General features: G+C 40.1%; 1 protein-coding gene across 18 annotated transcripts; it reads right to left on the reverse strand.

Moving 5' to 3' along the window:
* Positions 1 to 1194: 1194 nt before the first annotated feature.
* LOC103717844 (casein kinase 1-like protein HD16) lies at positions 1195 to 11854 on the reverse strand. Of its 18 annotated transcripts, none has more exons than XR_015971497.2 (21): positions 10994 to 11597; positions 8955 to 9089; positions 8793 to 8866; positions 8623 to 8692; positions 8478 to 8533; positions 8317 to 8388; positions 8094 to 8188; positions 7899 to 7965; positions 7521 to 7650; positions 7215 to 7433; positions 6955 to 7097; positions 6700 to 6874; positions 6429 to 6519; positions 6185 to 6342; positions 5818 to 6006; positions 5424 to 5717; positions 3490 to 3538; positions 2640 to 2723; positions 2400 to 2530; positions 1924 to 2152; positions 1195 to 1819 (listed from the first exon to the last, which is right to left on the reverse strand). XR_015971497.2 is itself a non-coding variant. In XM_088707619.2 (16 exons), the coding sequence occupies exons 3-16, from the start codon at positions 8821 to 8823 to the stop codon at positions 5658 to 5660; spliced, it is 1575 nt and encodes a 524-aa protein (XP_088563745.1). In that variant the 5' UTR covers positions 8824 to 8866; positions 8955 to 9089; positions 10994 to 11854; the 3' UTR covers positions 5324 to 5657. The 18 variants fall into 18 exon arrangements, 3 of the variants coding, with proteins under 3 accessions (XP_088563745.1, XP_008804602.2, XP_008804601.2); XR_015971495.2 differs by having other exon boundaries at positions 1949 to 2152; positions 2248 to 2530; XR_003387646.4 differs by having other exon boundaries at positions 1195 to 2152; positions 2248 to 2530.
* Positions 11855 to 13021: the final 1167 nt, after the last annotated feature.

The following is a 13021-nucleotide window of genomic DNA, read 5'->3' on the forward strand; positions in this document are numbered from 1 at the left end:
ATCTCCTGATCTCGCGCCACATGAAGGAGACTCGACAACTCCTTCGTGTCACCTCTGAACCCCCTCAATCGTATCTAGCTGCCATCATCTGACTTCAGAATTCATGTGGCTTTAACATGAACCGAACCGCGTGCCGGGCAATGAACGCCTCACGCCTCTCCAAGAGGGACTGCATCCCTAGACCGCTCTCACTGGTGGGCAGACAGTAAATAATTCAAATGTTTTGGTTGAGCTCGATTTGGTTTGACAATATGAAACTAATTGAGAGCCATCAGCAAAAGCAAAAAATTGTAGGCTAAGCAAAAATATTTGGGTAATTGGGCTGAAAATTTTATTGGGTTCATGGATTGGACTAGTACCAGCAGCAAAAGCGAAAAATTGTAGGCTAAGCAAGGTTTATATTCATAAGCACCTAAAAATAGTTTTGGAGTGAACCTTTTTTTTTTTATTATTGGATTTGGACCAACCAACTCTAAAGCTATTCTTGGCTACTTGTGAATACAGACCTAGCTTAGCCTGTAATCCTACGATCTTGTTGGTTGTATTGGCCCAATCTATGAATTTAATAGAATTTCTAACAGAATCATCCAAACAGGCCCCCACAGAAAACAAAAGAAGATTGGGATAAAAAGTTTGATTCATATTCAATGCCCTCGATGATGTATGATGAGGATCCAAGTATATAACAAAGTCTTCTGTATTTATGTATAGATAAGGTGCGTATGTTAATCAAGACAATGTATCGGGCTCTAGATATCTTATTATACAATTGGTTCTCGATCCAGGTTATATACCAGCTCCCGGCCAAGTGACAGGCCTACTGAACACCAAGTAGTATAAGGGGCCTTGTATCGGGTGGGGAAGAGAGTACCGAAGAAGAGAGAGAGCCAGAAGGTGCAAAGAGGAAGAGGGCAAGGGTTTGTGGTGCTGATCTCTATCGTATTAAAAAAGGATCTCAATATATATATATATATATATATATATATATATATATATATATATATATATATATATATATTAAAAAAAATCTCATAGGGATCGAGCTTTCAACCCCTTTGATCTGCTTGTATTTTCTCTTGCTACCTCCCTCTCTGGTGCTCTGTTCCCGACCTGATCCTGACGGATCAAACATATAAATCCCAAACAGGCCCTAAATGTTTGTGATTTCCATTTACACATAATTCAATATTAACCTATCCAGAAATGTAATCTTTAAAGTAATCTTCAAATATATCCTAACAAAAGCTAAGGTACAGCCCAATTTCGCCAACACTTCATTTTTCATCCAAACCGAAAATCAAGGAAAACCTCGAAAACAGAGTGTGAGGTCGGTTACAACGTGTCAACGTCGAGGGAATCAGCTAAACACAGGATGTAACATATCTTGGTTTGCTCAAACGTAGGGATCCTGCTACAACAGCAAACTTACGATCCTTAATGGAAGTTTTGGATTTACCAGGTCACCAGGCAGCTTGTTTTTGAACATATGGAACCGCCTTACTAAGGATCAACCGATAAATTGTGGATGGCATAATGATAGACCAGCTCACTTTGTGCCAAAGCCAACTGTAGAAGGTAATTTGCAGAGACCGTGTTCTCATCTTTTGAGCAAATCCTCTCACATACTTTGACATGGCGACATAGCAGACGGAGGTCCGTTAATATTTGACTACTTTTCCCGTCTGGATCCCTCTCGCTGACGGGGAGAGAGAGGAAGCTCTGCCCCTCTCTAACGTCCATTCCATGCTCGGCTCGACCTCCATACCTCTCCCAGGACCGAGGAGAGGCAGCGGCCGCGGCGGCGGGAGGGGTGAGGGTCCTGAGGGAGGAGACACGGCTAAGGGTGAGGTGGGAGTCAGCATTAGTAACAAACGGAGGGGCGAAAAGGGTCAAGCAGAGGGAGAGAAGGAAGGGAGACGTAACCCAAACCCCATAGATCCCACATTACCAAGGACCAAAAGAAAGCAATCCAACGGGTCCTGGAATCATTTCTGTTCCTCGGTCGCTGACCTGCGACTGACTGCCTCTAACCTTGGATGCGCAACGCTGCATCACGAAAGGTTGTCACAAAATTATCGTATCCCCACAGGAAATTACACGTCCGTTCCTCAAGTCCTGCGGATTGAGAACCACGGGCTTCAGATGCGCAACGCTGAAAAAATGAAAAGATTGTTACAAAATTATGATGTTCGCACGAAAACTACACATGCACTACTGGTTGATCTAAAAAGCAATTAATTTGCCTACTTGGACCATAAACTGTTGATATCCTTCTGTGACATAACAACATGGCACCTTGTCCCACAGGCCATTAGGGTGCCATTCTACAGCAGATGGCCGTGTGATCATCCCTTGCAACAGGAAAAATGGACCAGCAGTCCTCGTAAGATGCAACTTACAGTGTGAAGTTACAATCTCAGCATCTCCGCAAGAATCTTCTATAGACATTTTACTAGTTCGTTCGTCATGTTGGATTCAATGCACCAGGTTTGACTCCCCATCTTGGCTATCATTTCCAAGCTCTCGCAGCCTGAACATTGCAAAACAGGAGACTCTGTTACAAGCATTACCTTCAAGCAAGCCATGTGATTCAACCATAATTGCTCGCCCGATGCTTCAAGAAAAATGTCAAACACAACCTTCAAGCAAGCCATGCGACGGGAATTCTTGTTCTTGTGATTTGCAGCTAGTGGAGAAACCAACAGAACCCGATTAACAAAAGCCTGCAGTTCACAAAGGATGTCAGTCCTCAGAAGTCCAGAAATATATTCGAATTAGTGTCGGTGCAGATGTCACGTACAAGACGACAACTTTCGAGTTGATGGCAAGTTTTACAATCAGATTGCAAAAAAAACAAAGAAAACCAATTTCATGATGAAAATTGAACTCTCACATTGCAACAAAAAATGTAAGTTTGATGAATCAGCCATGTTACTTCACTCTGACAAACAGCTAGATTCAGTTTCCACATAATTACATTAACCTTGACCAGCCAAGCTTATTCCATCTATATTGTGCGAGCTATTGTAAATCAAATGATGATTCACTGAACAACTGGTTTTTTTTTATATGCAGCTTTCATCATGACATCACCTCAAGATTTCTTTAAGAAAATGGACAACTATACTAATAAAAAAAAAATAGACTGCTTATTAGCATATAAAATCAAATCTACCCATACTGCTGGAAACTTCCGAGCAGCTCCCTCCTGTTACTATATACATGAATACAAAACCAACTGATTAGAAAAGAATACATCCAGCAAAAATTTATATCTGATTGAAGTGCTAAGGCAAGGTTTCAATTAATAGCAGATATGAAAACAGGTAGGCAGAATAGCATGTTCATATCAAGTCTAAGAATGTTCACTAATCAAATGTTGATTATTCATTTATCAGCACTAAAGACATCAAATAATAAAGCTTCTAGCACTATTAACTGCTACAAGATGGCAAACAAAAAATAGCTGATTAAATGTTAAGTACGTACACTGAAACAGTTAAAGCAATATGCTTCTCCATTGGCAGATTGTAGGATCCTGTAAGTAAAAACACAGTCAAACTTGGATGCCACAAGATGAACTAATATTATAATATAATATATGCGTACACTAGCGAAAAGAAATATGCTGCTACACAAAAAGTTCACAATTATGCTCCTGGGTAGCAACCATGGATACAAACATTACTAATCCAGTGCTATAAAATTACACCATATAATTTGCCATCTAACTCTGCAAACTTTAAATGTTCAACAGATGCCACTTGCTTTTCCCCCCTCCAAGAACAGTCATTACTAACCAGCATTTAGACGCCATAATACTTGAACTTCCATCAGAGTTCATTCTCAAGGAATTTTTGTCAGCTAAATAAACAATTTTGTGGAATCTTATTGATTCAAATTTTTAGTTACTAGTTAAACATCCTCCTTGGCAATGTAGCCAAACTTCAAAGCATACCATCACAATATGCATTGCATTCCGGATTTTTTACATCCCCACCTTTCTTTTTTCAACATTTCTTCAATTGCAATACAGCATAAAAATATTATTTCTCAAACTATACATTTTCTTTCAGGAAAAAAAATGATCCAAAAATTTGAGCTTAAAAAAAAATAGATAAAAAATTATGCATATGAAAAAAATGGTTGTTATTGACATCAAAACCAACTATTATAACACCAAAATAATGTGCTACAAGAGATTCATTTATCAAAAATAAAAATTCTATTTTATCAAGAGGGAAGGTATTTATAAACTCATTAAGAAAAAAAATTTTGATGAATGGAGAACTTAACAAAAGCCGAGCCTCCATTTTAGTTATATAAAAGAGATATAATAGATGACCACCACAATGTGCAACTCACTCTTTTAGTGCTTCCTCCACCACTTTCAAATCTACCTTTACGAGAGTGAATCTAGAAACTGACAAATGCCACTGTTCACCATATTCAAACAGCTTTTCCACTAGAACTTAATAATTAAGATTGAAATATCCATACAAAAAGAATCACTTTGTTCACCATATCCACAGCTTTTCCACTAGGAACTTAACAATTAAGACTGCAGTATCCGTACAAAAAGAATCACTTGAACCTGCTGAGAATCTATAAACATCTAAAACTGAGTAGTTTAGCATAAAATAAAATCCAGAAAAGAAAGATACAACAAAACAGGAACGATATCCTGTTAAATTTACATTTGAAGGGCAGATACATCAGTCTAGAGGACATTTTCCAGATCAAAGATGGTAGTACATTTTCCAGATCAAAGATGGTAGCACATTTTCCAGATCAAAGATAAACATCTACAAGGAAATGTCAACGCATAAGTAAAATCAGACCCTGATACATGTTAGTTAACCTTTGATCATAAGTGGAGGACAAAAAATTAATCGAACAGCTATTGAATTGTGGTGGTAAGGCAGAAATTTGAAAATCCGTGCAGAAACATCTTTTTCACAAGAATTTTACAGATGATAAGATAAAAAGTGCATAGACAGCAAGACATTGTCATAACAATTGTGTAGATGTAAGTGATTCATGAGAGCTGTCACCATGAAAAAGATGACATGTTGATTCTTACCTGAAGTTGTCTCATAATTGTCAACTTTGTTATATTCTGAGTATATTTACAGGCCCATACAAAAAGACACCATTACAAATACTGAGCAAATTAAGATGTAAACATCAATTCTTAAAATATGGGAGGCAAAAAATCACCACTTTTGGAATTTTCCCAATACTTGAGTTAGCCAAAAATTAGATAGAAGTCCCAAAACAAGAGAAAAGATTGCCAATGCCATGGGTCAAGTGCTTGGTCATATGAAAGTAACATTGCTTCCTAATAATATATAACAGAGTTGTAACCAAACGAGTAAATGTTTATTCACTATACAAACTTAACAATAATAGAGGATGCCCACCATCCAATCTAATTTTGATAGCACAAGTGAGGGCATCTTCAAAACTTGACAGTGAGACTGCACCATTTGTTAGCTTTAGCTGACAGCAGAGATGGTAACATTTAAGTTTGCACATCAAAATATAGGGCAGTTGCCTTTCCAAAAGTTTAAGCTCGTGGTGTCCAACTCAACAGGATGGGGGGTTGCAACATAAGTGGATTAAGCCTTTGTCATCCCAAGAGAGAACAGGGAACCTTAGGAAACAGTGCGGCCATAACAAACCGATGCAATATAAAGATTTTTTGCCCACTTATCCTGCAAGCAGCCAATGAGTTTATTCATCAAAATTAATAGACGTAATATTTACCAAGGACAAGACAGAGTTATTTAACATAAAAGTATATGATTTACACACCTTGACATGCTGACTAGGAAAAGCAGAAGTTCTAAGTGTCTCTTGTGTTTCATCTGCAGGCCTCCTCCTAGGCACACTTAGTACAAATGCAGCCTGGTCCCATGTTGCAGCAGTTGCAGTTATACGGTAGCCATTATCCCATCTCCGGTGAATACCTTCGCTAGGGTATAAGAAGTCAAGTTCAACAACCTGGACAAAAGTCATTGCAAAATCAGTGCAATATCTTTGGAATCCTACCACACATAAAATCTAACAGAATGAAAAGTAGCACTTAGACCAACTAAATTAACCCCCCCCCCCCCCCCCCCCCCCCCCCTTTTTTTCTCTTAAAAAGAAGGAAAACGACAAGAAAAGGAGAAAAAAGAACCTGATCTGAAAAGCCAGCATTACGGGACATGACAACTGCCCATCTACTCCCAGCAGTTGCCATGGCAGTGACATAGAAACCCTCTCTCCATTTTTTGTTTATCCACTTGAAAGGAAATGAATCACTCACTTTGTATGACTGTTGTGCATACTGTGTACCTGGATTAACCATCAGAAATTGACCATTAACATGACCACTGAAAAAAATCCAAACTCCAAAAGGAAATGAAATAAGGGAGACTTGCCTTTAGACATTACTACCAAGGAGCTACCATTATTTGCTCCTGCCAATGCGCTAATGTAATAGTTCTTCTCCCATTGCTCCATTATCCATTCCTTTAACAAAAAAAAAAAAAGTTTCTTGGAAGTAATTCATAAACATAAATATGTGAAAGCGCCCATACTACAAGCAATAGTATATGGACTTTAATATAAGATAGCGATAAGCTTCAATTTGTTAAGCTTCAAGAACTTTACTTAGACTGCTCAGGTTAAAATGCAGCCAAGGGTACTCACTTTGTGAAGAAAATTTGGTGACAGTTCGTACACTTGAGCAGTAAAACCTGTGCCTGCATCCATTATCAAGGCCCAAAGATTTGTACAAGATGCAACACAACTGATAAATAAACCATCTTCATTTCCTTTCTCAATATGTTGTGCAAGCCTCCCATCTGCAACATTGTAGTGATACCTGGAAATTCGGAAGAGAATGAGTCACTCTTCTTATTTAGCGATCTAACAAAAGCACTATGCATCATACAAAGCAAGAACCTCTGCTTCATGGGTCGCCGAGCATTATAAACACTAATCCATTGGGTTGCAGGCATCCCCATTCTAACCTTCTTCTTTGGCTGCTCATCATCCTCTTCTTCCAACATCAGCCGACCTCTCTTTTGCCCAACCTGATATATAAGCTTTATGGCATTTAACTGAAGATTAGATGTGCACTATGTTGAGTTGGATCAAAACTTTCTTTTTTTGAAACGTTACCTTTTAAAGTTAAAAGAAAAAACTAGAGGACATTAATATACCTTTTGAGCACCATCAGTGTTAATTGGCCTGATATCTGGATTTGGACCTACTATGCCATCAAAGAGAGAAATGCACTTTGCATAATTAGGTTCCTCATCAAACTTTAAGTTGACGACATACTCAACAAACTGTCTGAAGGGTTGTGGACAAAAGCAACATAAAGCCTCTGGAGATGTAGCCATCTTCTTTTTGGAGACAAGGAAACCTTTGTTCTCTCCCTACAAGTCGAAGAATGCAAGTAGCATCAGATGAGCAAAACGAAACAAGTTTGGATGACTCCTGTGTAGAATTTGAGGTGGCTATACCTGGTATCCTTGCCATGGTAGACGGCCACGGAGAAGAAATATTAGTGTATAAGCAAGGGATTCTAAATCATCTCTCCTGCTTGCTGTTCTTCCTAGGTGAGCATGAACACTAGCATAGCGAACTGTTCCCCTACAATATCCAATTGAGATAATGAGCCCGAGTTCAGAGAATAAGGGTCAAACCTAACCTGCGTAACTGACTCTTTTTCTATATATGTGTGTGTGTGTGTGTGTGTGTGTGTGATATATATATATATGTGTGTGTGTGTGTATATATATGTGTGTGTGTGTATATGTGTGTGTGTGTGTGTGTCTGTGTGTGTGTATATATATATATAAGACCAACATAGAAATCAGACACGAAGTTTATGGATTCACCTGAAAACATCTGGACGTTGGTCGTACTCAACATGCATACCTGTAGAATGGTCCTTCCATCTAGTGGCTGTCATTTAAAAATTCACAAACTAATGACATCTATGCAGATAATAGTCCCCAGAAATATATAATACTCTACATAAAATGTTGAGGCACTTTAGAGTTCTACATCTTGATGTAAGGTCAATAAATTACCTAAGCCAAGATCAACAAGAAACAGTTTTTTCTCTTCAGGAGTCCCAGGAGGTCCAAGTAAGAAGTTTTCAGGCTTCACATCCCCATGCACATACCTGTCATTAACGGCAATTGTGACCATACGCCAACATCTTTCAAAAAAATACAATAACCATAGTGTAACACAAGAAAAACAAAAAAATGCACAATTAAATTAATAAGAGCCCATAGAATAAATTTTAACCCTTTGGAATGCATCTTCTCCAGTATGGAAATTGCCTCAATAGCAATACACGCAACCATTTCAATGGACATTCTGCAAACATCGGAAAGAAAAAGGAGGTCAAGCTACAAAATATTTTGTAACAAAATATCTTATTGACAGGAATTCAATTCAACACTCACGTGTGCGAGTTATTATTCCAAACATCCCATAGACTTGGGCCCAACATATCCATAATCTGCAAAGTTTTCATTATGCGATTATGCTAAGAACTCAAAACAAATATATAAGCTAAAAAGAAAAGCAATTATGTATTTATGAATGTACCATGACATAATAGTCTCCTTGGCGACCCTTGTAATGGACACGTGGCACACCATGAATGCCACCAAGAGTGCTGTGAATATTGACAATCACTTATGTCAGGAAGCTTCATCAAAGCACTACCATGAGAACTTCAAAGATCATTCACAAAATAAGATAGCAACAACACTCACTTGTAAACTTGCCATTCATAAGGGGGCCCATAGTTGCATCCCTTACTGCTTCTATGCTCAAACTTTAATGCCACCTGGCATGAAAACAAGACATATCCATTAACCGCAAGAAACTATTACATATGACAATACCATAGAGTCATGATAAAGAAAGTAGTGCACCTCCACAGCACTGGAACCAGTAATCCTATCATTTGCATTAGTAGCTGAAATACGGCGACCAACATACACTTGACCAAATCCTCCTTTCCCCAGTTTCCTCTCAATTTTATACACAGGTGAATTCCCAATCTGGACCTGTTCCAAAGAACACGATAATCAGGGTGAAAGATTCAAAGAAAATATTGCAGAAATATATGATAGTGAAAAATATGGAAACATCTGATGCAACTAGAATTAAAAACTTTCTGCTTTTCTGCCTCTCTGTTTCAGAAGTACCAAATCAAGCAGGTCAACTGCCTTCAAAAGAAGCACCAAGTGGTTGTGAGTCTCATATTTACGAGAGAGAGCCTTTTGAGTCATTATTACTATAAATGGAGTGGCAATGATTTATGGAAAGGTTAAATATACAGAAGCCTTACACAAAATTTGCCTATTCTGCCTACCAAAATATCAAGCAGGAATCAAAAACTGCAAATTTGGTTGTGTTTTTTTTGACTAATTTGATGCTGATCTAAATCAAATTTCACTTTATGAGATGCACTATATTGAACTGCTGCCAACAGAATACATGGAACATGAATATGTATAGGCGCATATCGGAATGCATCACCATCTACTGATTTGCATTGTACTGCATTGAGCAGTATGCTATAAACCAAGCTATTATTGGTTAAAACATAGTCCAGTTGCAGATAAGCACAATTAAAGACATCTAAAGTTGATTAATTCATATGTGCAGGTTTCATATTATTCTTTTTCCTTTTTGTTTCTTTTGTTTGATGCCAAATGATGCAATCATCATGGTTAGCTGGTTAGTTTAAGAAAGCATTCTACATACAAGTAAAACGTATATCAATCAAAAAAAATTCACATGTAAAAATGTCTTAGAAAGTTGAATTTGATTAAGGAAACATGTTTTCAGAGTTTAAACATGTTCAATCCTCACAATAAAGCAAGCAAGAGTTGGACTGTAAGCAAAAAGAAGAGGTTTTCCTTACATATCTTGACAAGCAAGCAGCAAATCTTATGATAATGCTGCACAATCCCATACCCTTCCCGGCAATTTGCTTTCTAAGTGTTGACACAATGCAGTATGATATGTATTCTATATTGGCCTTTGATTAGTACAAGCATCAAGGCACAAGCATGATATACAATTACTAAATTCTTGGCTCTCCAAATGGACATGACTCAAATAAACAAGAATTATTTTTTTACATTTTAAAAAACCTTTAGAAATATTCTAGTAATAAGGGTTCCTACAGATATTGTAATTAATAGCCTGACAAATTAAATTTGAGAATTTCATTAAAGGCATAATATGATTGATTGGCAGGTCCTAAGCAAATAAGAGGGTGTGCAGGCACATCCAAAGACACTTGAATTTCTTTCCAAAAAAAAACACTTGAACTTTGAGATGAATGAAAAGCAAAACCTAGATGAGAATAACACGAAGGAAAAAAAAAACTTAAAAGTGGTCCTAACAGCAAGAGAAGCACATATTGAACAACTGACAAATTCAACATGGAAGGGCGATTAGAGAATCATGACCAAAAAAGACGAAAGGGCGTTGAAGAAAACCAAGATGCAAATACCACGAAGGAAATCACATAAACTCACCATGACGGAAGCTAGGCTCAAGTTAATGGATCTTTTAAAACCGAGTCAAGAAAAAATCATTAGCGCATATACAAATACAAAGGCACAATCTTTCATCATAAAAGGAATAGAAAAACAGAATAAGAAATAACAAATCCTATATTCAAAGAACAACCGAAGAACATTCACAGGAATCTTTGCAAAATTCCACCGACTCCTTTCACACGGATAAAAGACACAACCTTTCATAAAAAAAGTTATAAAAGAACAAAATATAAAATCAGAAATCCTGTATTCAGAGAACAAACCAAGAACAAATACAGAAAACCTAGCAAAATTCCACTGGTTCTTCCCTCGCAGGCCATATTTACAACTCTAAACACAAATAATACCAAAATTTACTACAAATAACCACAAGAAAAAGGGAAAAAAGGATCAACCTTTTCTGGAAGAGGCGCCGTGCTTCCCTCGTCCTCCCCACCGGGGAGCTTGTCGGGGCTCTTCGCCCCGCTATCACAGTCATCCATCTTCCTCTCACCGACCTCTTCCTTAATCTCCTCCCCAACCAAACCTCCGACGTCGTCCCCGCCCTCCAGAATCCTGATATGCTCCCTTGGCTCAGCGGACGGGTTCACCGGGTTCGCGTCCACCAGCGGCGCCTTGTTCCTCGCCGCCCTCCTCCTCCTCGCGGCGGTAGGCCTCTCGGCCTGGACTATCGGATTCGCCTGCGCTCGGCCCCTCCGCACTCCACTACGGAGCTCCGGCATCCTTCATCCATCCAACCTCATGCCAGCAATCCCTAGATTTCCCAGATTCTTGAAACCCTATCTCGCCGACAAGGAAGAGGGGAAACCTGCGGAGACTCCAGGGACGCAGATCGGGCGCCGCGACGGATTCCGCTCCAAGATTTGAGGGGGGAAAACGTATTCGGTCGCCTCTTCGGAATTATTTAGGGCTAGGTTTTCGGTTTGGCGATCTTTGGAAGAGAGCTTTCGAGGGTTTGGAAACGACGAACATAGAAAGGGGGAAACTCTGGCCGCTAAGCGAAGGGATACGGAAGTACTTATATGTTGGAGCGGGGGGCATATTTGGAAATACGTGGACAGAGCAACCCGGTATGGGGGTAGTTCTATATACACCCCCCCCCCCCCCCCCCCGATTGCTCAGGACACCCCCCAAAAATTAAAAAAAAATTAAATACTCTCTACACCCCCCCCATTTGCTAAGGACACCCCTAAAAAATTAAAAAATCCTAAATTACCCTTCACCCTCCCCACCCCCTCACCTAAATTGCTCTCTACACCCCCCAAACCCCCCCCCAACCCCGCTCTTCCCCTCCAAAACTCCACTCCAGCCGGCTTCTCCCTTCCGCCCAAAAAACTTCGCCTCAAGCACCTCAAGCACCTCGCCGGCGGCCAAACCCCCTCCGTCTCCCCCTTCTCCCTCGCCCAAAACCCCCCCGTTCCCCCTTCTCCCTCTCGTCGCCGGCATTCTCCCGGAACCACCTCCCCGGCCATCTCCCGAGCAACGAGCACCTCGCCGGCGCCTCCACGACCACGTCGAGGTAGCTCCCCGCCCCCCCGCCTCCAGTGCTCCGTTCGGCACTGGATCGCCGAACAGAACCCTTCTGTTCGGCTGAACAGTGCTGAACAGAAGCCCTATGTTCGGCAACACTCAACCGAACAGAAGCCTTCTGTTCGGCTGCACGGTGCCGAACAGAAGCCTTCTGTTCGGCACTGTGCAGCCGAACAGAAGGGTTCTGGTGCCAAATCGCGTGCCGTGCTGAATTTTGTGCCGAACATTTATGTATGCAATTGAATTATTTTCTTTGATATAGCCTAACATTGAATTTCTATATTTTCAGACATGGATCCCCGTCCCGCCAGAGTTAGACCTACGGCGTCAACTAGGAGACGTCGTGCTAGGATTGCTTCTCCCGAGCCTGCTCATATGCCATCGGACTCTCCTGAGTCAGAGCATGATGATATGCCCGCTAGGGGCGAAGACGATGAGTCCGTTGGACCATGTCCAGGAGGTCCAGAGGATGAGTCCGTCCTGATCAGTTTCAGGACGCATATAGCAGCTTCCATCTGGAGGCAACAGGTATTGTTTATTTGTTATAGCATTATATTTTGTTTATTGATGTTTTATAAAGTAGTAGTAATTATACATTTATATTACAGGAACGAGCTCCACTAAAGTGCATGAACCATACTGCCAAGGTTGGTGAATGGAAGTGGTGGTCTTCAAACCAACCAAATACCAGGTTCAGAGCACTATTGAGGCAGTCGGGCCTCGTAGAGTTAGTACAGTGCTCTTATCGATTCATCGATAAGATTCTGATTTCGGGCTTCGTAGAGAGATGGCAGCCCGAGACGAACACCTTCCATATACCATTTGGCGAGATCACTATCACGTTGGATGATGTATCCGCCATTTTAGGGATTCCTGTCGCAGGTTCCTCAGTA

The sequence above is a fragment of the Phoenix dactylifera genome, chromosome 1, assembly GCF_051530095.1.
Source record: "Phoenix dactylifera cultivar Ajwa chromosome 1, Ajwa_hap1_PhDact_Kaust_v1.1, whole genome shotgun sequence".
Lineage (NCBI taxonomy): Eukaryota > Viridiplantae > Streptophyta > Magnoliopsida > Arecales > Arecaceae > Phoenix > Phoenix dactylifera.